At 45.5% G+C, this 25,022-nt stretch overlaps 1 protein-coding gene across 1 annotated transcript in view; it reads left to right on the top strand.

Moving 5' to 3' along the window:
* The window catches only part of sh3bp2 (SH3-domain binding protein 2), a 99,547-nt gene that overhangs the window by 40,576 nt on the left and 33,949 nt on the right, over positions 1-25,022 (top strand). Inside the window, exons 4-7 of the mRNA XM_085974128.1 lie at positions 4,941-5,011; positions 16,221-16,306; positions 18,362-18,439; positions 20,851-21,922. Of these exons, the coding sequence (XP_085830254.1) occupies positions 4,941-5,011; positions 16,221-16,306; positions 18,362-18,439; positions 20,851-21,922 (1,307 nt within the window). The remainder of the gene's footprint in view (positions 1-4,940; positions 5,012-16,220; positions 16,307-18,361; positions 18,440-20,850; positions 21,923-25,022) is intronic.

Here is a 25,022-nt window from a genome sequence, read left to right on the forward strand (position 1 = left end):
GAGAGCTGTGTAGAGACAAGAGAGGATGGGATGAAGATATCCCAGAAGGTCAAGCTCAGAGATGGCACAGATGGCTGACAGATTTGCAACAACTTTCTAGCTTCAACGTCAGTAGATGCATCAAGCCCGCGAGTTTTGGAGTTACAAAGACGGCTCAACTACATCATTTCTCGGACGCCAGTGAGGACGGCTATGGCACGGCTACCTACCTCTTGCTGACAAATCAACAGGGCCAGAAACATTGTGCCTTCCTCATGGGAAAATCCAGGGTGGCTCCGCTGAAGCAGGTCACCATCCCGAGACTGGAATTGACGGCAGCGGTTGTTGCAGTTAAAGTTGACCAGGTGATGCGTAAAGAGTTACAGCTCCCATTAGAAGAATCTGTCTTCTGGACGGATAGCACGACGGTGCTGAAGTATATAGAGAATGAGAAGATACGCTTCAAGACCTTCGTAGCAAACAGAATCTCATCCATTAGAGAAGCTACACAACCATCTCAATGGAGGTATGTAAACACCTCATTAAACCCAGCAGATCAAGCCTCACGGGGATTGAAGGCTGAAAACTTCATGAGGAGTGAAACTTGGATACAAGGCCCAAGTTATCTGCTGGAAACAGAGATCATGGCCAGAAAGACCAGATATGCCAAGTCAGATTACTGAAGACGATGTCGAAGTCAAGAGATCAGTCACAGTAAATTTCATAACTACGAAAGAGAACTTTGACACAGTGAACAAGCTTGTTAACCATTTCTCAGGATGGCACCAGTTGAGGAAAGCAGTTGCATGGTTTCTAAGGTTGAAAGAGTTGCTGCTACACCTGAGCGGTAAGAGAAAAGAGTACCGAGCCACTATCAGTCAGTCTGAAAGTAACCCCGATAAGCAGAGAATGCTCCTACAGCAGTATATGCATCAGCACAAGACCACATTGAGCAAGAATTCATTGACCGTGGAGGATTTGGCCAAGGCTGAGAAGGAGATAGTTTGCTTCAGTCAAAGACAAAGATACTGGATTCCAGGAGCTAATTCCGTAATAAGAAAAATACTCTCTGAATGCATTGTTTGCAGACGGTTACCCGACCCTGGAAAGACCGATCACAAAGCTCTGCCTGCTACAAGAAGCAGCGTGAAAAGCTCCTGAACGAAAGAAAAAAGTGGACACTTGTATTGTAAATATGTTGAACTCATTAGTTTATGACTCTTAATGTTTGAGTAATTGATATGCTTCATGTGCCTAGTCAATTAGGGGCCGGAATGTAAGAGCCATAAAAGCTTACGAAAATACTTTAAAATAGTGGCTAAATGGCATAATACAGTTAATTTACCTGAACGACTTATTGTATTAAGAAACCCCCTATTTTCTTGCTCCAGTAGTATAGTCCGACACCCCCTTCATTCTTGCCACAATGGAACAGTCCCTAAGCCACACATGGGTGCAGCCATCTTACAGTTTTAAACTGCACGTGGTGAAAGAGGCAGAAGCTGTGAGGTTTGGAGCAGTACAGTTTTTGACCGTGTTCGTTTATACGTGTTTGCTTTGTAATTCCGTTTGTTAAGTGTTATAGTAAACAGTTTAAAAGACAAAGCTACGTTTGGGAACGTTTTATTTCGACACGCGTCTACTCGTTGTTAAAGGCCCCACAGCTCAGTGGCCTGCCTGTTTGGAAACTAAGAAGCGCCTTCTTAGTTTCCAAACAGGCAGGCCACTGGGCTGTGGGGCTTTTAACATCGAGTAGACGCGTGTCGAAATAAAACGTTCCCAAACGTAGCTTTGTCTTTTAAACGGTTTACTATAACACTTAACAAACAGAATTACAAAGCAAACACGTATAAACGAACACGGTCAAAAACTGTACTGCTCCATACCTGCCCTGGGAGTTTTTGATGGGACAGTGTAGAGGGAGCTTTACTCTGTATCTAACCCGTGCTGTACCTGCCCCGCGAGTGTTTGATGGGACAGTTTAGAGGGAGCTTTACTCTGTATCTAACCTGTGCTGTACCTGCCCTGGGAGTGTTTGGTGGGACAGTGTAGAGGGAGCTTTACTCTGTATCTAACCTGTGCTGTACCTGCCCTGGGAGTGTTTGGTGGGACAGTGTAGAGGGAGCTTTACTCTGTATCTAAACCGTGCTGCACCTGCCCTGGGAGTGTTTGGTGGGACAGTGTAGGGGGAGCTTTACTCTGTATCTAGCCCCGTGCTGTACGTGCCCTGGGAGTGTTTGATGGGACAGTGTAGAGGGAGCTTTACTCTGTATCTAACCCATGCTGTACCTGCCCTGGGAGTGTTTGATGGGACAGTGTAGAGGGAGCTGTACTCTGTATCTAACACGTGCTGTACCTGCCCTGGGAGTGTTTGATGGGACAGTGCAGAGGGAGCTTTACTCTGTATCTAACCCATGCTGTACCTGCCCTGGGAGTGTTTGATGGGACAGTGTAGAGGGAGCTTTACTCTGTATCTAAACCTTGCTGTACCTGCCCTGGGAGTGTTTGATGGGGACAGTGTAGAGGGAGCTTTACTCTGTATTTAAACCTTGCTGTACCTGCCCTGGGAGTGTTTGATGGGACAGTGTAGAGGGAGCTTTACTCTGTATCTAAACCTTGCTGTACCTGCCCTGGGAGTGTTTGATGGGACAGTGTAGAGGGAGCTTTAGCCTGTATCTAACCCATGCTGTACCTGCCCTGGGAGTGTTTGATGGGGACAGTGTAGAGGGAGCTTTACTCTGTATCTAACCCGTGCTGTACCTGCCCTGGGAGTGTTTGATGGGACAGTTTAGAGGGAGCTTTACTCTGTATCTAACCCGTGCTGTACCTGCCCTGGGAGTGTTTGATGGGACAGTGTAGAGGGAGCTTTACTCTGTATCTAACCCGTGCTGTACCTGCCCTGGGAGTGTTTGATGGGACAGTGTGGAGGGAGCTTTACTCTGTATCTAACCTGTGCTGTACCTGCCCTGGGAGTGTTTGATGGGACAGTGTGGAGTGAGCTTTACTCTGTATCTAACCCGTGCTGTACCTGCCCTGGGAGTGTTTGATGGGACAGTGTGGCGGGAGCTTTACTCTGTATCTAACCCGTGCTGTACCTGCCCTGGTAGTGTTTGATGGGGACAGTGTGGAGGGAGCTTTACTCTGTGTCTAACCCGTGCTGTACCTGCCCTGGGAGTGTTTGATGGGACAGTGTAGAGGGAGCTTTACTCTGTATCTAACCCGTGCTGTACCTGCCCTGGGAGTGTTTGATGGGACAGTGTAGAGGGAGTTTACTCTGTATCTACCCCGTGCTGTACCTGCCCCGGGAGTGTTTGATGGGACAGTGTAGAGGGAGCTTTACTCTGTATCTAACACGTGCTGTACCTGCCCTGGGAGTGTTTGATGGGACAGTGTAGAGGGAGCATTACTCTGTATCTAACCTGTGCTGTCCCTGCCCTGGGAGTGTTTGTTGGGACAGTGTAGAGGGAGCTTTACTCTGTATCTAACCCGTGCTGTACCTGCCCTGGGAGTGTTTGATGTGACAGTGTAAAGGGAGCTTTACTCTGAAACTAACCCATGCTGTAGCTGCTGTGGTAGCGTTTGGTGGGACAGTGTAGAGGGAGCTTTACTCTGTATTTAAGGATGATGGAATGGCTGATACAGTGCTACCGGGTTGGGGAGAGGGAAATCAGTCAGTGTTCCCCCACCATATTTCCTTCCAGCGACCCTTACTGGAAGTGGTGTGTGTACGTTGGCTGAAGCTGGCCAGTGATAGCCCCATGAACAAATAGACTATTGGTTCTCATTGTCGAGGTTCACACATAAATAGTTAGGTGGGTGAGGATACTGGTGGACAATTGGTACCTGGGAAACTGTATCGTAGCAAAGAGTAACATCTCTCAGGAGACGGAAAGGAGGGGAGGAAGGCCTTTGGTCATGTACAGTACCTCCTTGTGGCTGGTTGCGTTAATGACAGAGTCACAGAGAGAAAATAATACTGAAAAGTAAGGTTAGTGGGGTGGGCAAAATAAACCTTTGAGCTGACCAGAAATGATAACTCCAATTCAGAATGTCGTACAAATTTCTAATGATCATTTTCAAGCTCCTGTGTTGGTTGATTCCTTTCTTTGTTGACCCTTTTCCTGGGTGAACTGATCCAATCCTTTGTGACTCTCTGGTTAGCCACAGTATCCCTCAATTTAAAAAAAAGAGAGGGGGTGGGGTGGGGTGGGATTGGACAGGGTTCCTGCTCCTGCTCACTATCCAGCAGCCCCACTGGAAGTATGAGTGTGCATGGAGGTTGGCTGAAGGATGACAATGAGCTTGTCGGCAACGCTTCTCTCCAAATGAGAGGAAATCAGCCACTCTTTCAAAGAGCTGGCACGGACGCGATGGGCCAAATGGCCTCTTTCTCTGCTGTACTATTCTATGACAGCAGCAGCCCTACAATAGAGAGAATGGTGATATAGGTTTAGAAAATATTCAAGATATTGATAAAGGCAGTTGCAGTTGGAGTTTCTTACCTCCATATTAATAATGCAGCCTCTCAGTTCTTTCCCATATGACATCTCACGTTTGGACTGGAAGTGTAGTATGGGAGGAGAACTGGACAGGAAGGTTACAGCCTCCAGCTTCCATTCTAGAATGATGTAGCGACCCTCCAGTGCCAGGGTTTTAAGAGTTAAGACAACGCACGTTGCCTGCAGTGTGCCAAAATGGATGTCCGGGTTAGAATCACAGCATCGTAGAACGGTGACAGCATGGAAGGAGGCCATTCGGGCTGTCGAGCCCCTGCCGGCTCTCTGCAAGAGCACTTCAGCCAGTCCCACTCCCCTCCACCCTTTCCCCGTAGCCCTGCAGGTTAGCGAGAAAGGGTGGGAGCCTTGGTTGCTCTCCCTTCCCACGGTCTCCATGGTTAATTGGTGCTGAACAGGTGCAGGCGCAAATTGGTCTGATCGTCTTCTGTTTACTGTTCCTTTCAGAAGTGGATGATGGTTTTGCGGAAAGAAATCAATCGTTACCATGAGAAAACGGACTCGCAAGGGAATCTGAGGTACCCAGTTACTGTTGAGAATTTTTCAACGACATTATAGAGAAAAATTCATTTTCTACAGATACAAATAATCATTTTTAATTATTACCTCCTTCACTGGCAATAACCTTTGTTTAGGTTTGAACAATCTCTTGCCCAGTGACTTATTTCAGTGCTTCCATGTCATAAGGAGATTTTTCATTGTGCACCAGTTTCGATCCTTGACCAGGGCAGCAGTAGGGGGTGTCTTAATTGTCCTCATCGTCTGTGGGCGAGTGAGGCGTAATCCCAGCCTAGGTTCCAGCCCCTGGCCGCTGTCCCAATTCCTCCAATGTGAAAGGGCAGGATCAGGCTTTCCTCTGCTCTTAATGCGAGGAGCATTTGTAATAAGGTGGACGAATTGGCTGCGCAAATAGAGGTAAACGAATATGATTTGGTTGGGATTACGGAAACGTGGCTCAAGGATGGCCAAGAGTGGGAACTCAACATCCAGGGGTATTCGATATTCAGGAAAGATAGGCAAAAAGGAAAGGGAGGTGGGGTAGCATTACTGGTTAAAGAAGGGATTAATACAATTGTAATGAAGGATATTAGCTCTGATGATGTGGAATCTGTATGGGTAGAATTGAGAAATACTAAGGGGAAAAAAACATTAGTGGGAGTGGTATATAGACCTCCCAACAGTAAGGCGGAGGTTGGGGATGGCATTAAAAGGGAAATTAAAGAAGCATGCAATAAGGGCACAGCAGTCATCATGGGTGACTTTAATCTACATATAGATTGGGCCAACCAAATTAGTAACAATACTGTGGAGGAGGAATTCCAGGAGTGTTTACGGGATGGTTTCCTGGACCAATATGCCGAGGAACCAACCAGAGATCAGGCCATCTTAGACTGGGTATTATGTAATGACAAAGGATTAATTAGCAATCTTGTTGTACGAGGCCCCTTGGGTCTGAGCGATCATAATATGATCGAATTCTTCATTAAGATGGAGAATGAAGTAGTTGACTCAGAGACTAGGGTCCTCAATTTAAATAAAGGAAACTACGATGGTCTGAGGAGCGAGTTGGGTAGGATTGATTGGGGAATGGCACTCAAAGGGTTGACGGTGGATAGGCAATGGCAAACATTCAAAGACCGAATGGATGAGCTACAGAAGTTGTTCATCCCAGTTTGGCATAAAAATAAAACAAAAAAGGTGACTCAACCGTGGCTAACAAGGGAAATTAGGGATAGCATAAGATCCAAGGAGACGACATATAAATTGGCCAGAAAAAGCAATAATCCTGAGGATTGGGAGCAGTTTAGGATTCAACAAAGGAGGACAAAGGGATTAATTAAGAAAGGGAAAATAGAATATGAGAGTTAGCTTGCAGGGAACATAAAAACTGACTGTAAAAGCTTTTATAGAAATGTGAAGAGAAAAAGATTAGTGAAGTCAAACGTAGGTCCCTTACAGTCAGAATCAGGGGAATTTATAATGGGAAACAAAGAAATGGCAGACCAACTAAATTCATACTTTGGTTCTGTCTTCACAAAGGAGGACACAAATAACCTCCCAGAGATGCCGGGGAACATAGGGTCTGATGAAAGGGTGGAACTGAAAGAAATCAGTATTTGTAGGGAAATGGTGTTAGGAAAATTGATGGGACTAAAGGCCGATAAATCCCCAGGGCCTGATAATCTACATCCCAGGGTACTTAAGGAAGTGGCCCTAGAAATAGTAGATGCATTGCTGGTCATCTTCTAGAACTCGATAGACTCTGGAACAGTACCCATGGATTGGAGGGTAGCTAATGTTACCCCACTATTCAAAAAAGGTGGTCGAGAAAAAGCGGGGAATTATAGACCGGTAAGCCTGACATTGGTAGTGGGGAAAATGCTCGAATCTATTATAAAAGATGTAATAGCAGAGCACTTGGTAAGCAGTGACAGGATCGGACAAAGTCAACATGGATTTGCAAAAGGTAAATCATGCTTGACTAATCTACTGGAATTTTTTGAGGATGTAACTGGTAAAATAGATAAGGGAGAACCAGTGGATGTGGTGTATTTGGACTTTCAGAAGGTTTTCGATAAGGTCCCACATAAGAGATTAGCGTGCAAAATTAAGGCACATGGGATTGGGGGCAAGGTATTGACTTGGATAGAGAACTGGTTGGCGGACAGAAAGCAAAGAGTTGGAATAAACGGGTCGTTTTCCGAGTGGCAGGCAGTGACTAGTGGGGTACCGCAAGGATCGGTCCTAGGACCCCAGCTGTTCACAATATATATTAATGATCTGGACGAGGGAATTGGATGTAATATCTCCAAATTTGCAGACGACACAAAGCTGGGTGGGAGGGTAAGCTGTGAGGAGGATGTCGTGAAACTCCAGTATGATTTGGACAGATTGGGTGATTGGGCAGAAACATGGCAAATGCACTATAATGTGGATAAATGTGAGGTTATCCACTTTGGTGGCAAAAACAGGAAGGCAGATTATTATATGAATGGCAATAGATTGGGAGAAGGGGAAGTGCAAAGAGACCTGGGTGTTCTTGTGCACCAGTTGCTGAAGGTAAGCATGCAGGTGCAGCAGGTGGTTAAGAAGGCAAATGGTATGTTGGCCTTCGTAGCAAGAGTGTTCGAGTACAGGAACAAGGATGTCTTGCTACAGTTGTACAGGGCCTTGGTGAGACCGCACCTTGAGTATTGTGTGCAGTTTTGGTCGCCTTACCTGAGGAAGGACGTTCTTGCCATGGAAGGAGTGCAGCGAAGATTCACCAGGCTGATACCTGGGATGGCAGGAATGACGTATGAGGAGAGATTGTGAGGGGATCTCATCGAAACTTATAAAATTCTGTCAGGCCTGGACAGACTAGATGCAGGAAGGATGTTTCTGATGGCCAGGGAGTCCAGAACCAGGGGTCATAGTCTAAGGATAAGGGGTAAGCCATTTAGGACTGAAATGAGGAGGAATTTCTTCACCCAGAGAGTGGTGAACCTGTGGAATTCTCTGCCACAGAGGGCGGTGGAGGCCAGTTCATTAAATATATTCAAGAAGGAGTTGGATATATTTCTTAAGGCTAAAGGGATCAAGGGATATGCGGAGAAGGCAGGGACAGGGTACTGAATTTGGATGATCAGCCATGATCTCATTGAATGGCGGAGCGGGCTCGAGGGGCCGAATGGCCTACTCCTGCTCCTATCTTCTATGTTTCTGTGAGTTTCTTGCAACATCAGACCTGGCAATTCTTACTCATTTAGAGTGAGACTCAATCATTTTGAATTTTAAAAAGTGACTTATTTTAATGTGTCACTGTATTTACAAATGAATGCACCTCTTGGGTTGAAATGGGGCTTTGGGATATTACCAGTTCATGAATTAAAACATTCTCAGTTTATAACAATTCCCACTGTTATAATGTGGGAAACACGGCAGCCAAATTGCACAGTTTGCTCGCATTGTAACCGAGTCAAAGCCTGTTTTTTTTTAAGGGATAACTCCTTTGTTAGAATAATTAATTTTACTAATGGCCCAGAAATTGGTGTCGGGGGCTTCCCTCGGGTGCAAGCCCCCGACCTACACTTACCTAGCGCGCCGACAATTGAAGCCTGGCCCTGCGTGGATTTCCTGTCAGTGGCCCGGTTCAGCTCCCGGCGCGCTGTGCTTGCGTGATCCAGCGGCGTAGTTAGTTCGATGAGCCGGCTGGGATCACGTGAGCACTGGGCAACCAATCGGAGGTTGCAAAAGTTCATTCATGAGTTTGATAGTAAGAACTGTCAAACTCATGAAAACTCTGGGTGCCCAAAACAGTACTTAAACTTCAAATAAAAGTTTTTAAAAATCCCACTAATTAAATGAACTATTAATAACTGTAAAAAATTATTTTAAACAATTATTCAAATTTCTGAAAAATTTTTTTTTTAAGAAATCGGGTCTAAAAATACACTTACCTTACTGTAAAGTCTTAAAAAAAAATAAACCTGTGGAAAAAAATTTCTAACTTTAATTATTAAACCACTTACCTTTGAAAACTAAGTCCTTACGTCTGCTTTTTTCGTTCGTAAAAAGTTGAGGCCTTCACGCACGGACAAACCTTTAAAAATAAAGGAATTTCAGCGCGCATGCGCAGACTCCTGCACGCACGCGTTCGACCTCTGAACCCCTTGGTTCAGAGGAAAGGAAATGCCGGTTTTCCGCGCATGCGCTGCGCATGCTGAAAACCGGCAATTCCATCGGGCCCACGCGTGAGTACACCGTCCGTACTCATGCGTTGGGACCCGAATTACTGGGCCAATAGCCCATAGGGAGATTTCACCCCATTCTTGTCTCTCACTTTTTAGATAAATTTCACATCTACCATTCCCCCGATATTAAGAGAAAAGACTTGCATTTCTGTAGCGCCTTTCATGACCACCGGACGTCCCAAAGCGCTTCACAGCTAATGAAGTACTTTTTGAAGTGTAGTCACTGTTGTAATGTAGGAAACGGGCAGCCAATTAGCGCACAGCAAGCTCCCACAAACGGCAATGTGATGATGACCAGATAATGTATTTTTAGTGATGTTGGTTGAGGGATAAATATTGGCCAGGACACTGGGGAGAACTCCCCCTGCTCTTCTTCGAAACAGTGCCGTGGGATCTTTTACGTCCACCTGAGAGAGCAGACGGGCCTCGGTTTAACGTCTCATCTGAAAGACGGCACCTCCGACAGTGCAGCACTCCCCTCGCTCTGCAATGTATACACGTCTTTTTTCCTGCTAGGAATTTTGGGGTAATGACGTACTCGATGACTCACTCTCTGGAATTTACACAGGAAGCGCGTGTTCTAAATTACACGATAACCTCATAATTCCAAGGAGGAAAACGAGCTCATACCTTCTTTAGTAGGTGAACAAAGTGCCCCAGACTCCCCTCGGCACAGAAATAGGGAACGACAGCCAGGAGATCAATGACAGTAGCCATTTATATAACGCACGCCGCGCTGTAAAGATGTCTCAGATCGCTTTAAAAATTGGAGAATGAAATGGACGCAAAGTGAGAGGGAAAAGGAAGCAGGATTGAGTTAAAATGGGGAAAGAAGAACTCGCATTTAGATAGCGCTCTTCATGTTCTCGAGATAGCCGAGAGCCCTTCACAGCCAACAAAGTGCGTTTGAAGTCACTGTTGTAATGTAGGCAAGTGCAGAGGCCAATTTACACACAGCAAGATCCCACAAACAGCAATGCGCTAAATAACCAGGTAATTTTTTTAAAGTGGATTATTTGAAGGATAAATTTAGCCAAGACACTAGAACTACTTCTTTGAATAGGGCTATGGGGTCTTTTACACCTGCTTGAGAGGGCCTCGGCTTAACGTCTCGTCCAAAAGACAGCACCTCTGAAAGTGTAGCACTCCCTCGGGGTGGGGGGGCGGAGGGCGGAGGAGATTGGCAGGGAGGGAGGAAGTGTTTAGTTGTGATGCTCCAGCCATCATGGTGTGGGGCAGGATTGACGGACCAGCTAGTCTTTTCCTTGCGGCAATTTTGTATGTTCGTATGTAAGGTGAGGCAATTGGATCTTGGAACTGGTACATTGGGGCACAGAAAACCACAGGATCCTAGCGAACACCAGGGTAACAGAAGTATGGGGCCTTGAGTGGATAAGGACACAGGCAATGGCTTTCTGAATGAGTTGTAATTTGTGAAGAGAGAAGCGAGGAGGCTGGTTAGAAGAGTGTTGGAGACTCGAGAAACTGTCTGGGAATTGAAAGTCCTTTGTGCTTTGTTTAGTGTTAGCTGTGGCTCGGTGGTAGCACTCTGGACTCTGAGTCAGGAAGAGATTTGTGCACCTAATCTAGGCTGACACTTCAGTGCAGTACTGAAGGAGTGCTGCCCTGTCAGAGGTGCCGCCTTTCAGAGGAAATGTTAAACTGAGGCCCTATCTATCCTCTCAGGTGGACATCAAAGATTCTGCAGCATTATTCAAAAAAAAAAAGCAGGGGACTTCTCCCCGGTGCCCTGACTAACATTTATCCCTGAATCAACGGCACTTAAAAAAGATTACCTGAAGGTAAGCATGCAGGTGCAGCAGGCGGTGAAGAAGGCAAATGGTATGTTGGCCTTCATAGCGAAAGGGTTTGAGTACAGGAGCAAGGATGTCCTGCTGCAGTTGTACAGGGCCTTGGTGAGACCACACCTTGAGTACTGTGTGCAGTTTTGGTCACCTTATCTGAGGAAGGATATTCTTGCCATGGAAGGAGTTCAGCGAAGATTCACAAGGCTGATCCCTGGGATGGCAGGAATGACGTATGAGGAGAGATTGTGTCGATTGGGCTTATACTCACTGGAGTTTAGAAGAATGAGAGGGGATCTCATCGAAACTTATAAAATTCTGACAGGTCTGGACAAACTAGATGCAGGTAGAATGTTCCCGATGGCGGGAGAGTCCAGAACCAGGGGTCACAGTCTAAGGATAAGGGGTAAGCCATTTAGGACAGAGATGAGGAAGAATTTCTTCACCCAGAAAGTGGTGAACCTGTGGAATTCTCTACCACAGAAGGCGGTTGAGGCCAAGTCTTTAAATATATTCAAGAAGGAGTTAGATATATTTCTTAGAGCTAAAGGTATCAAGGGATATGGGGAGAAGGCAGGAACAGGGTACTGAGTTTGGATGATCAGCCATGATCTCATCGAATGGCAGAGCAGGCTCGAGGGGCCGAATGGCCTACTCATGCTCCTATCTTCTATTTAGCTTGTTTGTGGGAACTTGCTGTGCGCAAATTGGCCATTGTTGGACTGCTTTCTTGTTCTTTTTTGATTTGTTACTTTAAACGCCAGATTGCACACACACTTGGTTGTAGTAATGCAGGGTCAGGTCTTTATTGAAACTTCACATTATCCACAACCAGTATGAGTGCACAAGTCTTTTCATACTACACCATTCCAGTATGAGAGCGAGCTGCTCAGACACACACTTCACGATTCCAGTGTGAGCACAAGCTACTGTTGAGACATCACGCTATCCACTACTCCAGTGCGAGCAGCTAAACAGGGTTCCCTTGCATTTCTTATACCAATTTTCACCTTTGATCATGACATTCCATGCATTCTACCAATAAATCAGTATATTGAAGATGCATAAAAATGCCAACAGAATAACAACATAAACCCAACAAACAGTCCTAATTGTAATAAAACTCTTCCCATCTATTTTATTGCTATAAACACAAGTGACCAAGCTGACGCATTACAGACCATTACAGATATGGCTGACTGACTCTGTCATATTCTACTATTTTTACTTTCCTTGTGAAGATATCCTTGCTCAAAAATCCCCTTACCCAATTTACAGCCATGCTCATCAGAAAGCTGTTTTAACTTTTAACTCATCGTGTGCTGGTCTCGCAGACAGCCCAGAAAGAATGGCGACGTACACAGTACATGTAGTGCGAACCCTGTTCCCACAGCCGTCATTACAACAGCGACTACACGTCAAAATTACTTTGTTGGCTGTGAAGCACTTTGGAGCGTTCTCTTAGTTTGCTAGTTAACTCATTTGCACCAAATCCCTCTTGCACTATTTTTACAAATTTATTAGCCCATTTTTTTTATTTTAAGTGTTAAAATCACATGCACAGGAATTTTATGTGAATGTGTTAATCAGTGTGCTAAACAAAACTTTTAGCGCCCCGAAAAAATTAGCACCCCCGCGGCCAATTTTTCCCAGGTAGCGCCCCGAGAGGGAGGAGGGGCACTACTGGAAGTACCCCGCGTCCCTCTTGGTGCGCTGTGAGGCAATATCGCGGCGCTACGTGCCGCAGTATTGAAGTCCTTCCTCCCCTTATTGAAGGGGAGGGGCCTGGCGCAGCGCGTCCCGGCGCCCAGCTGGGCCACCAGGGATCGGGAGTGCCGGCAAACAGGCCCGGCATTCGAGGTGTGCCGGGCTCACGGAGAGCAGCCGGTACCCCCCCCCCGGGGGAGCTTCACGGGGGCCGGGGTCAGCAATGGGGGCAGGTGCTGGCAGGTGGCCAGCAACAAAAATGGCCGCCCGCCACTTCCCCTTTAATTAGCGCTGCCCCGGCCGCAGGTAGGCCTCCCTGACCCCGTTGGACATGGCATCCGGCGGTAAGTCAGGGGGTGCTATCGAAGATCCTGGCCGGGACGCTGCGCACGGCGATGACGTCATCGGCGGCGGCGTTGCGCTGCGGGGCGCTAACGGTTACTGCCGCCGCTAACCTCCCGCTGAATTTCACAGGAGGTGCTGGCAGCGCGGCGCCTGGGTGCTAGTTGCTTTGCGCCCCAACGGGAGGCACAAAGCAACCGAACTTTTCCCCCACAGAATTTCAACCCCTAAAGAGAAACATGGGCCATGTGCTTAAATTAGTTCACTGCTGACATTGCATCTTTCAAAGGAATAGTAGAGAAAAAATTTGAAGAGGCGGAAGATACAGGCCTATGGGAAGAGCGTGGAGCAGTCAGACTAATTTTGGATTGCACTGGCAAAGAGCTGGTATATACATGATGGGCTGACTGGCCTCCTCCTCTGCTGTAAACTTCTATGGTGTTTATCGGTCCTTTAAAAGAATTGTTCTACTGTACTTTAGTTCCTGTATTTATGCTATATATATCTTGTGTTGTTCCAAGTTTGCAGATGAGGTGCCACATAAAAGGTTGTTACGCAAGATAAGAGCTCATGGGGTTGGGGGTAATATATTAGCATGGATGGATAGAGGATTTGTTAACAGACAGAAAACAGAGGGTAGGGATAAACGTGTCATTTTCAGGTTGGCAGGCTGTTACTAGTGGAGTGCCGCAAGGCTCAGTGCTGGGGCCTCAGCTATTTACAATCTATATTAATGACATAGATGAAGGGACCGAGTGCAATGTATCTAAATTTGCTGATGATACAAAGCTAAGTGGGAAAGTAAGCTGCGAGGAGGAGGCAAAGAGGTATAGACAGGTTAAGTGAGTGGGTAGTAAGGTGGCAGATGGAGTATAATGTGAGGAAATGTGAGGTTATTCACTTTGTTAGGAAGAACAGAAAAACAGAATATTTTTAAATGGTGAGAAACTATTAAATGTTGGTGTTGAGAGAGATTTAGGTGTCCTCGTACAGGAAACACAGAGTTAGCGCGCAGGTACAGCAAGCAATAAGGAAGGCAAATGGTAAGTTGGCCTTTATTGCAAGGGGGTTGGAGTACAACAGTAAGGAAGTCTTACTGGAATTGTACAGGGCTTTGGTGAGACCACACCTGGAGTACTGTGCACAGTTTTGGTCTCCATACCTAAGGAAGGATATACTTGCCTTGGAGGCGGTGCAACGAAGGTTCACTAGATTGATTCCTGGGATGAGAGGGCTGTCCTATGATGAGAGATTGTGTAGAATGGGCCGATACTCTCTGGAGTTTAGAAGAATGAGAGGTGATCTCATTGAAACATATAAGATTCTGAGGGGAATTGACAGGGTAGATGCGGAGAGGTTGTTTCCCCTGGCTGGAGAGTCTAGAACTAAGGGGCATAGTCTCAGGATAAGGGGTCAGCCATTTAGGACTGGGATGAGGAGGAATTTCTTCACTCGGAGGGTTGTGAATCTTTGGAATTCTTTACCCCAAAGGGCTGTGAATGCTGAGTCGTTGAGTATATTCAAGGCTGAGATCGATAGATTTTTGGACTCTAGGGGAATCAGGGGATATGGAGATCGGGTGGGAAAGTGGAGTTGAGGTCGAAGATCAGCCATGATCTTACTGAATGTTGTAGCAGGCTCGAGGGGCCGTATGGCCGACTTCTGCTCCTATTTTTTAATGTTCTTATGTTTTTATGACACAAAGCTTGCAGTAAACAGCGAAGGAAAAATGAGGAGAGGTGATATAAATTAAATGGTACAATTTTAATGAAGGAACAGAGAGACCTGGGGGTTCACATACACATCTTTGAAGGTGGCTGGACAACCTGATAAGGCTGCTTAAAAAAAAAAGCATACGGGTTCTTTTTCTTTATAAATAGAACCATAGAGTACAAAAGCAAGGAAGTTATGGTATAACAAACTGTTTATAAATCACTGGTTAGACCCGAGCTAGAGTATTGTGTCCAATTCTGGGAACCACACTTTAGGAAGGATGTCTAGGCCTACGCAGCGAGTTATTGTGATCTGCAATGCACTGCCTGAAAATGTGGTGGAAGCAGATTCAATAGTAATTTTCAAAAGGGAATTATATAAATACTTGAAAAGGAGAAATTTGCTGGGCTATGAGGAAAGAGCAGGGGGGAGTGGGACTAATTGGAGAGCTCTTTCAGGCACGATGGGCCAAATGGCCTCCTTCTGTGCTGCATCATTCTATGAAATAAACAAGAGTTCAGAGAAGGTTCACTAGGTTAATTCCTGAGATGAAGGGGTTGTCTTATAAGGAAAGGTTGAGCAGGTTGGGCCTATACTCATTGGAGTTTAGAAGAATGAGAGGTGATCTTATTGAAAAATATAAATTGCCCTTCTCAAAGGCAGTTAGGGATGGGCAATAAATGCTGGCCTTGCCAGCGACGCCCACATCCCATAAAAACAAATTTTTAAAAATGTAAGATTCTGAGGGGGCTTGACAGGGTAGGTGCAGGGAGGATGTTTCCCCTCATGGGGGAATCTAGAACTAGTGGGCACAGTTTCAGGATGAGGAGTCGCCCATTTAAAACGGAGATGAGGAGGAATTTCTTCTCTCAAAGGGTCGTGAATCTTTGGAATTCTCTCAGCCTCCACAGCTCTCTGGGGCAGTCATTGACTATATTCAAGGCAGAGATTGACGTATATTTGAGCTACAGGGGAGTCAAGGGTTATGGGGAGCGGGCGGGAAAGTGGAATTGAGGCCAAGATCAGATCAGCCATGATCTCATTAAATGGCGGAGCAGGCTCAAGGGGCCGAATGACGACCTACTGCCCCTAATTCTTATGTTCTTATTGACGAACGATGTAAAACTAACACACTGTTCTGATTCTAGTTACTCGTCAGTCATCCACGCTGCTAATTGATTTTTTTCCTGACTGACGGTAGAATACCTACAGCTAATACACAGCCGGTCTGCCAGCAACCGAAACTAAAAAAAAAGACGAGTTCAAGTTTCAGATGCAGATCCTTCATCAAAATGGGGCCGCGAATCACTAACATGAAAGGGCAGAGGGGATGAGGTAGCCCCAGCGGTGCTGCGACAGAATAGATCTAGATGCAGGGCCGATGACGTGGAGTTTAGCAAATCTCTTTTACATGTTCTTCCTTTCAGCGACTACTCTGACACGGAGAAATTTTATGGTTCAGTGGAGAGCCCCGTGCAGATAAAATACACGTCGGGGGAATCAGAATCTGGAGGTAAGTGGTTCGTGACATGAATCAACTGAGCGGCCTGCGGGTGGCGTTGTCCAGGGAGAGTATAAATACTTGGGCACGGGCCCAGCTTGCGCAGGACATTCTTAACAGGAACTAGTAAAGGACACAACTAGACCTCCATGTTGTAAAACAGTTGATTAAAGTTTTGTTTAACGCTTAGACCAAGTGCCTAGTAGTTTTCTTACGTCAGTTCGCATTTTGCTTTTCTGCTGTAGTTACGGGAATGCTATGTTCCAGGAAATGACGGGGACTTTTACCTCACTAGGGCGGTGTTGGCGCCAATGATATGCGACTCTCGTGCTGTCAAGTATATGAACCAAACTCCACAAGGCCAACAGTGACGCACTTCCTCGTGCATCTGCTGACAGAACGCTGATCTCCTTCTCTGGCCCTCCGATGGGTTCAGTGCATTTCTATATTTACATAAGAACATAAGAAATAGGAGCAGGACTAGGCCACCTGGCCCCTCGAGTCTGCTCCGCCATTCAATAAGATCATGGCTGATCTTGGGCTCAAAGCCACTTCCCTGCCCACTCCCTATAACCCTTCACTCCCTTATCTTGCAAAAATCTGTCTATCTCCACCTTAAATGTATTTAATGACCCAGCCTCCACAGCCCTCTGGGGCAGAGAATTCCACAGATTTACGACCCTCTGAGAGAAGAAATTCCTCTTCATCTCAGTTCTAAAAGGGCGACCCTTTATTCTGAAACTGAAATTTCCATCCTGATCCAAAGTAGCATTGTAAAGCAAGTTAATTCACAGGAACGGCTGAGCATCACCTTCCAAGACCGGCCACATCCAATATTTTTATATAGAACGTTCACTCGCCATTGTGACTAATTAAGCATAAATCCCTTCCTGGACAGAGGATTGGGAGAGCGGAACCTTGGGCTGCCAGGGGATGGAGGGAGCTAGAGATCTGGCAGGAAAGGAGATAAGGAGACATGGGAGGCAGAAGTGTCTCTTCACTCATTCACTTGCCCTTCATTTAGTAACTTATTGTCTTCCTCACACTCACGCACTCTCTCCCACTATCTCCATTAATTATTTACTCCAGAACTTCCAATAATTGAATTGAGCCTGTGTTGGTATAGATATGTAAGTGCTGTGGGACCCAGCAACCTTACCTCCTTTCTTACGAGGCACCAACAAGCCCAACGCACTCCTGGCCGGCCTCCCACGTTCTACCCTACGTAAGCTTGAGCTCATCCAAAACTCTGCTGCCCGTGTGCTAACTCGCACCAAGACCCGTTTACCCATCACTCCTGTATTTCCATCCTGATCCAAAGTAGCACTGTAAAGCAAGTTAATCCACGGGAACAACTGACTTGCATTGGCTCCTGGTTAAGCAATGCCTTGATTTTAAAATTTTCCTACTTGTTTTCAAATCCCTCCATGGCCTCGCCCCCACCCCCCTCCCTATCTCTGTAATCTCCTCCAACCCCATAAACCCCCCCCCCCCCCCCAAGATATCTGCGCTCCTCTGATTCGGCCCTCTTGAGCATCCCTGATTATAATTGCTTCACCATTGGTGGCCGTGCTTCCAGCTCCAAGGCCCTAAGCTCTGGAATTCCCTGCCTAAACCTCTCCGCCTCTCTTTCCTCCTTTTAAGACGCTCCTTAAAACCTGCCTCTTTGACCAAGCTTTTGGTCATCTGCCCTAATTTCTTCTTATGTGGCTCGGTGTCAATTTTTTTGTCTTATAACATTCCTGTGAAGCGACTTGGGATGTTATACTATGTTAAAGGCGCTATATAAATACAAGTTGTTCTTGTTGTTGGAGCATACAGTGGGAATAATCGTGTTGATGCACTCTATGGAGGGGGGTGAGATGCCTTTGGTCACTACACAAAGCAAGATTGTAAATAGGTCTGAACATATTCTCGGTTGAGTATTCCTCGCAATATTGCAAGCACTAAAAGATACTGAGCCGAGGAAGTCTTCACAAGTACAAGGTGACCAGAGGAATCCTAACCCCCCCCCACATGTCTTGTTCTCTTTCGTGTATTCTTACAGCCTTTAATTGTCTTTTTCAGATTATGCAGAAGATGATGATGACGATGAGGATGACTACCTGAGACCAGATGGAATCTGTATAACCCCAGCATCAGAAGGTAATGACCATTTTACTTGAATACTCTTTTATGGTAGGTTAATGAGGCAGAAAAAAAGGCCCTAACACAGAGGGACATCTTCTACAGTCTCAGGGGGCAGTGTTGAGATAATTACACCACTGATATCACACACAGTATTATGTTCCAACACCATTGCAACATTAACTAACCCAAGGTGGAGTGGGTAAAATTCCCCACTGATAATGTTGGTGAATGAGCCTGAGTGATCACAATGCAGGATTTCCTGACTTTTCCCAATAAAATAATCAACAGCAACAATTTCACCCCCAATATGAAACCAGAAAACCTTGGAGATACACAAGACCGACAACATCTGGAAAAGGCAAAGATAGGTTAATGTGTTGGATGCAGACTGACGTAATAAAACTCGCTACGCACTTGGTTTGAGCATAAAGCAAGGCTTTAATCAACTTGTTTCAGAACATGGAGGTCTAGTTGTACTTCACTAGTTCCTTGTCTTACAAAATGTCCCTGGAAAGCTGGGCCCACGCCTGAGTATTTATACTCCTTGGACGGCGCCACCAGCTGGCCGTCCAGCGTTATTTCATGAGTAGTTTCTTGATGAATGATGAGATTTATAACATTGACCCTTTTGTCAGAATGGTCTGCAGTTCTGAGTTGCTTTTTTGAAGTGCAGTCACTGTTATTATGTGGGTAATAAAGTATAATAAGGTTGTTATAAGGCACGTTGTTGGGACAGTCTATATGGCACACCAAGTCATTCTATCCGGCCCGCTGGACTGGACAGATATAGAACGCGAACCAGAGCTCGAGCTGCACATTAGTCTATCCACTTTCACTTCTCGTGGGTCAGTGTTGGACCCGAACTGCAGCCAGGGAACACACAGTACTTAATTCAATTTATCAATTTTGCAAAAGCGATTCTCCCCGGCTCAATCTTAAAAAGGATCCGTTCTGCGATTCTGGGCCCCAATGGTGGATGTCTGTACCCAGAATGCACTGCATACTCGAATATGCGCTATCCATTTTAGAGTCGAGTTATCGCTGCTCATCTCCATGACTCTATTCCTGAAGAAAGAGATCGGTGCCGTGTCTCTTTCCTCTCTCGGTACCCAGAATATGACGGCAGGGGAATTCTCATCGCCATCTTAGACACGAACGTGGACCCCGGAGCACAAGGACTCCAGGTAATGCGATTGTAGTTCAGGCCTTGCGAAGCCTCGGGCTCCCGCGCTCAGCACACTATAAAGAGAACACCTCTTGTGTCGGAGGCCTCGCAGACTCGAGCCACATAGATTACATAGGATATACGGCACAGAAACAGGCCATTCGGCCCAACCAGTCCATGCCGGTGTTTATGCTCCACTCGAGCCTCCTCCCGTCTTTCCTTATCTAAATCTATCAGCATAACCCTCTATTCCCTTCCCCCTCATTTGCTTGTCTAGCCTCCCCTTAAATGCATCTGTACTATTTGCTTCAACCACTCCCTGTGGCAGCGAGTTCCACATTCTCACCACTCTCTGGGTAAAGAAGTTCCTTCTGAATTCCCTATTGGATTTCTTGGTGACTATCTTATATTGATGGCCTCTAGTTATGCTCTTCCCCACAAGTGGAAATATTCTCTCTGTATCCACTCTATCAAAACCTCTCATAAGTTTAAAGACCTCTATTTATTAGGTCAACCCTCAGCCTTCTGTTTTCAAGAGAAAAGAGACCCAGCCTGTTCATCCTTTCCTGATATGTATACCCTCGCATTTCTGGTATCATCCTTGTAAATCTTCCCTGCACCCTCTCCAGTGCCTCTATATCCTTTTTATAATATGGCGACCAGTACAATATTTAATTCATCTGCTAACAGAAGATTTTACTGTTTATACACTACATTTTGTGTATTTAAGATAGTATCTGACTACTATCTCAATTTATGTTGATGTTTATGCAATGTTCCTCTCTTTTTTTCCGTGTGCGGTCCCTTTAAATTAGTGGCTACACACGCGCAGTATCTCTTCCTGCGGCAGGAGCCAGTGAGCGGCCTGCATGGGACCTCGCGATTGGTGCGCGGCCACGCACCTCGGGGTGGGGGGGGGGTGGGGGCCTCAACAGCTCACCAAAACTTGCTAAGTGGCCCTCCAGCCCAAATAATTGCCCACCCCTGGTCTATAAGGAGCTTTACTTTGCATTTAGTATGACGTGAGGATGCTACTGATGTACTTGTTTCAGTAAGCACAGATATTCCCAATAATCAGAAGTGCTAAGGTGTTGCATTGTATTGAATGTATTGTATCAGTTAACTTCTTAATTTGCAGGAGTCTGTATAAAGGATTATAAGCGTGTTCTGTTATATATTTGCAAATTGCTTCCGCAATAATTCAGTAGGCATTTTAGTTGCTGGAGTGAAATGTTTATTCTTCTCTTTCCCATGTGTTTAGATTTTCCCCCTACGTTGAATTCTTCTCCAATGCAGCCAGGAAGGAGCAGTATGAAACCACTACCTTGTCTGCCACCTCCCAATCAAAGATGCCCGTCACTTGGATTGGCTGTCAAAAAAGAGGATTTACCAAGTTCACTACAGGACCGTTTGCCTTCCCCTTTCCATACAAAAACTGAAAGATGTCCATCTCCCAGTGCTTCACCAGGCTGGCCAATCCCCCCTCCTGTACATTTAAAATCCACTTTTTGTGAAAAGGAGCAACACTGGAGACTTTCAGAAACCCCGGACTCTGGTGTCAAAGCTAGAAGTAACTTTGCAGGGGAATTAAATAAACATTTTCAACAGACGACTGGAAACAGGGCATCATTCATTGCTGGACCTCCTCTGGTGCCAATGAACAAAGGATCTAGCACTGGACCTCCTCCAGTGCCGATGAACAAAAGATCAGGTGTTGGACCTCCTCCAGTGCCGATGAACAAAGGATCTAGTGTTGGACCTCCTCCAGTGCCGATGAACAAAGGATCTAGCACTGGACCTCCTCCAGTGCCGATGAACAAAAGATCTAGTGCTGGACCTCCTCCAGTGCCGATGAACAAAGGATCTAGTGTTGGACCTCCTCCAGTGCCGATGAACAAAGGATCTAGTGCTGGACCTCCTCCAGTGCCGATGAACAAAGGATCTAGTGCTGGACCTCCTCCAGTGCCGATGAACAAAGGATCTAGTGCTGGACCTCCTCCAGTGCCGATGAACAAAGGATCTAGTGCTGGACCTCCTCCAGTGCCGATGAACAAAGGATCTAGTGCTGGACCTCCTCCAGTGCCGATGAACAAAGGATCTAGTGCTGGACCTCCTCCAGTACCGATGAACAAATTATCTAGTGCTGGACCTCCTCCAGTGCCGATGAACAAACCCATAGTGTCACCAATTCCATCTCAAACTGAACGGGTCAAGCCTAAACTATATAAACCAGAACTATTACCAAAATTAGCTCCCGTATTGCCAAAACCACCACCTGCTGCTGCTAAGCCTAAAGTTCAAAAGCACAACACACTTCTGGTAACACCCTTACAGTAAGTGTTTTGATATATTTATGAATATGATTGATGTGTACTTGATGCAGCATTGTTTTTTCACAAGTAAACTGGTTATTCAACTCAACCAGTCTGTGTTGGTGTTTACCCTCAACGAAAGCAAACCGTTCTAATCACATTTACTCACCCTGTTTCCATAATTCCTTCAAAACGTTTGCCTTAATCCAACTATCTTGACACTAACCCTGGAAGTGAATTCCACAGACTCACAACTTTCTGTGTAAAGAAGTTTCTCTTGCTCTCTGTTCTAAATCTCTTCTATTTAATCTTGTATCTGAGGCCCCTTCTGTCATATATCCTGTATTCTGCCGCCTTCTCAAGAAAGACCCAATTTTAGAAGTCTTTCTTCGCATCCTGGTGAATCTGCATTATACCCTCTCTCTAGCCTCAATGTACTGCATACAATACTGTAATTGAGATCTTATTAAGGTTCTGTATAGGCTCATTACCTCTTGGTATTTACGTTCTATACCTCTTGTGATAAAACCTAGAATTCCATTTGATTTTTTTGTCTGGCCTTATGCTGTCTGTATGTTCTGTGAGCCTGTACTCTCAACTCGTTCTCCTCTGGCACAACACCGAGCCTACTTTAGCAACAACTTGCATTTATGTAGCGCCATAAAGAAAAGAAAGACTTTCACGACCACCAGACGTCCCGAAGTGCTTTACAACCAATGAAGTACTTTTTGAAGTGTAGTCACTGTTGTAATGTGGGAAATGCGGCAGCCAATTTGCGCACAGCAAGCTCCCACAAACAGCAATGTGATAATGACCGGATAATCTGTTTTAATGATGTTGGTTGAGGGATAAATATTGGCCAGGGCACTGGGGATAACTCCCCTGCTCTTCTTCAAAATAGTGCCATGGGATCTTTTACGTCCACCTGAGGGAGCAGACGGGGCCTCGGTTTATCGTCTCATCCGAAAGACGGCACCTCCGACAGTGCAGCATTCCCTCAGTACTACACTGGAGTGTCAGCCTGGATTTTTGTGCTCGAGTCTCTGGAGTGGGACTGTGAACCCACAACCTTCTGACTCAGAGGCAAGGGTGCTACCCACTGAGCCACAGCTGACACTATGATAAGATGAAAAGCAGAGTGTATGGTCTTTTATTTAATCGTTGAGTGTTTTACTTCCTTGGTTACTGAATGGTGGTAGATGTTAGGTAACTATACATGTGAAGTCCATTTACCTGTATTGTGTGAATGTGTGTAAGGTGTTTTCTACTAAAATTAGTGCATGTGGCTAAAATAGTTTTGCCATAGCCACAACTCTGGCTAGTCAGCAATTTCTATTGGACAGCTCTGCAATATAATGTTTGGATCTAGACACTTTAACGAGTGTAGAATTCTCAATTCAGTATTTTTAGCAGTTAACATGGAACATGGCAAATGGAAGTTAACCCTGAAAAGTGTGAGGTGATGCATTTTGGGAGGACTAACAAGGCAAGGGAATACACAATGAATGGTAGGACCCTAGGAAAGACAGAGGATCAGAGGGACCTTGGTGTGCATGTACATAGATCCCTGAAGGCAGTAGGACAGGTAGATAAGGTGGTTAAAAAGGCATATGGAATACTTGCCTTCATTAGCCAAGGCATAGAATATAAGAGCAGGGAGGTTATGATGGAGCTGTACAAAATGCTAGTTAGGCCACAGCTGGAGTACTGTGTGCAGTTCTGGTCACCACACTATAAGAGGGATGTGATTGCTTTGGAGAGGGTGCAGAGGAGATTCACCAGGATGTTACCTGGGCTGGAGTGCTTCAGCTATGAAGAGAGACGGGACAGGCTGGGGTTGTTTTCCTTAGAGCAGAGAAGGCTGAGGGGGGAACCTGATTGAGGTGTATAAAATTATGAGGGGCATAGATAGGGTAGATAGAAAAGAACTTTTCCCCTTAGTAGAGGGGTCAATAACCAGGGGGCATTGATTCAAGGTAAGGGGCAGGAAGTTTAGAGGGGAGTTGAGGAAAAACCTTTTCACCCAGAGGGTGGTTGGAATCTGGAACTCACTGCCTGAAAGGGTGGTAGAGGCAGGAACCCTCACAACATTCAAGAAGCATTTAGATGAGCACTTGAAACGCCATAGCATACAAGGCTACGGACCAAGTGCTGGAAAATGGGATTAGAATAGACAGGGCTCATGGACACGATGGGCCGAAGGGCCTCTTTCTGTGCTGTATGACTCTGACTCTATGACATTTATCATCATTGAACATTTTAATTTTTTTGAAGGCGAGGAGAGATGTAGTGTTTAAAAATATTCTATTACAAATGTAGCCAGTTGAGGGAGCCAAGCCATGGAGGCTGTTATTTAATTGGTAAGCTTTTTGCTAGAATGAAGAAGAATTAGAACATGGATTGCTAAGTAAACATAGATGGAGTGAGCTTGTAAAACAAGTGATTTCTCTTTAATATTATTTGAACCAAGTTACAGAAAAATCAACAGGGAATGGGAGGAAATTACCTTTAGGTGATAACAGTGCAATTCTACGGGAATTATTTGGTTAGGATTTTGCTCTGTAGTGAACGAACGGCACCATTACACTTGCACTTGCCCTCAGACTTTCTATGGGATTTTGCACTGAAACTTACTGTAAATTAAAAAGACAAAATGGCACGGCGCCCTCTACAGGGTTACTGGGACCTGTGAGAACAGGACAAGCAACTGTGTATCTCCTCAACCAGTCAGATTGAAGAATGGTTACTGAGCCATGTAGAGTATGAACCAGGAAGCGTCAGTTAAGAATATTTAATTCAATGCCAAAGTCAGGTACAGAAAGTGAAATAGAGAGAGGGAAAGAAAGATGGGATTAAAAGAGATAAAAGAGAGAGAGAAAAAGTAAAAAAAAAGTATTTAGTTTTTAAAATATTTTTATAATCTCCAACAATAATTCAAATCTTGAAGGAATGAGACTTCACACTTGTAAAAGTTAATTTTCAGTGCCAGAGGGATTATTTGGCAGTAATTAAGACTTATCACGCTGTTGCAAATGTATTTACACTGGAATGGACAAGCCCTAACTTTTTCTGGCGAATTTAGTGGGTATCTATCATGCAAGTACTGAAACTTCACGCCGCC

The sequence above is a fragment of the Somniosus microcephalus genome, chromosome 1 (assembly GCF_052327205.1).
Source record: "Somniosus microcephalus isolate GS21.2 chromosome 1, FLI_Smic_1.0, whole genome shotgun sequence".
In the NCBI taxonomy this organism is placed as follows: domain Eukaryota; kingdom Metazoa; phylum Chordata; class Chondrichthyes; order Squaliformes; family Somniosidae; genus Somniosus; species Somniosus microcephalus.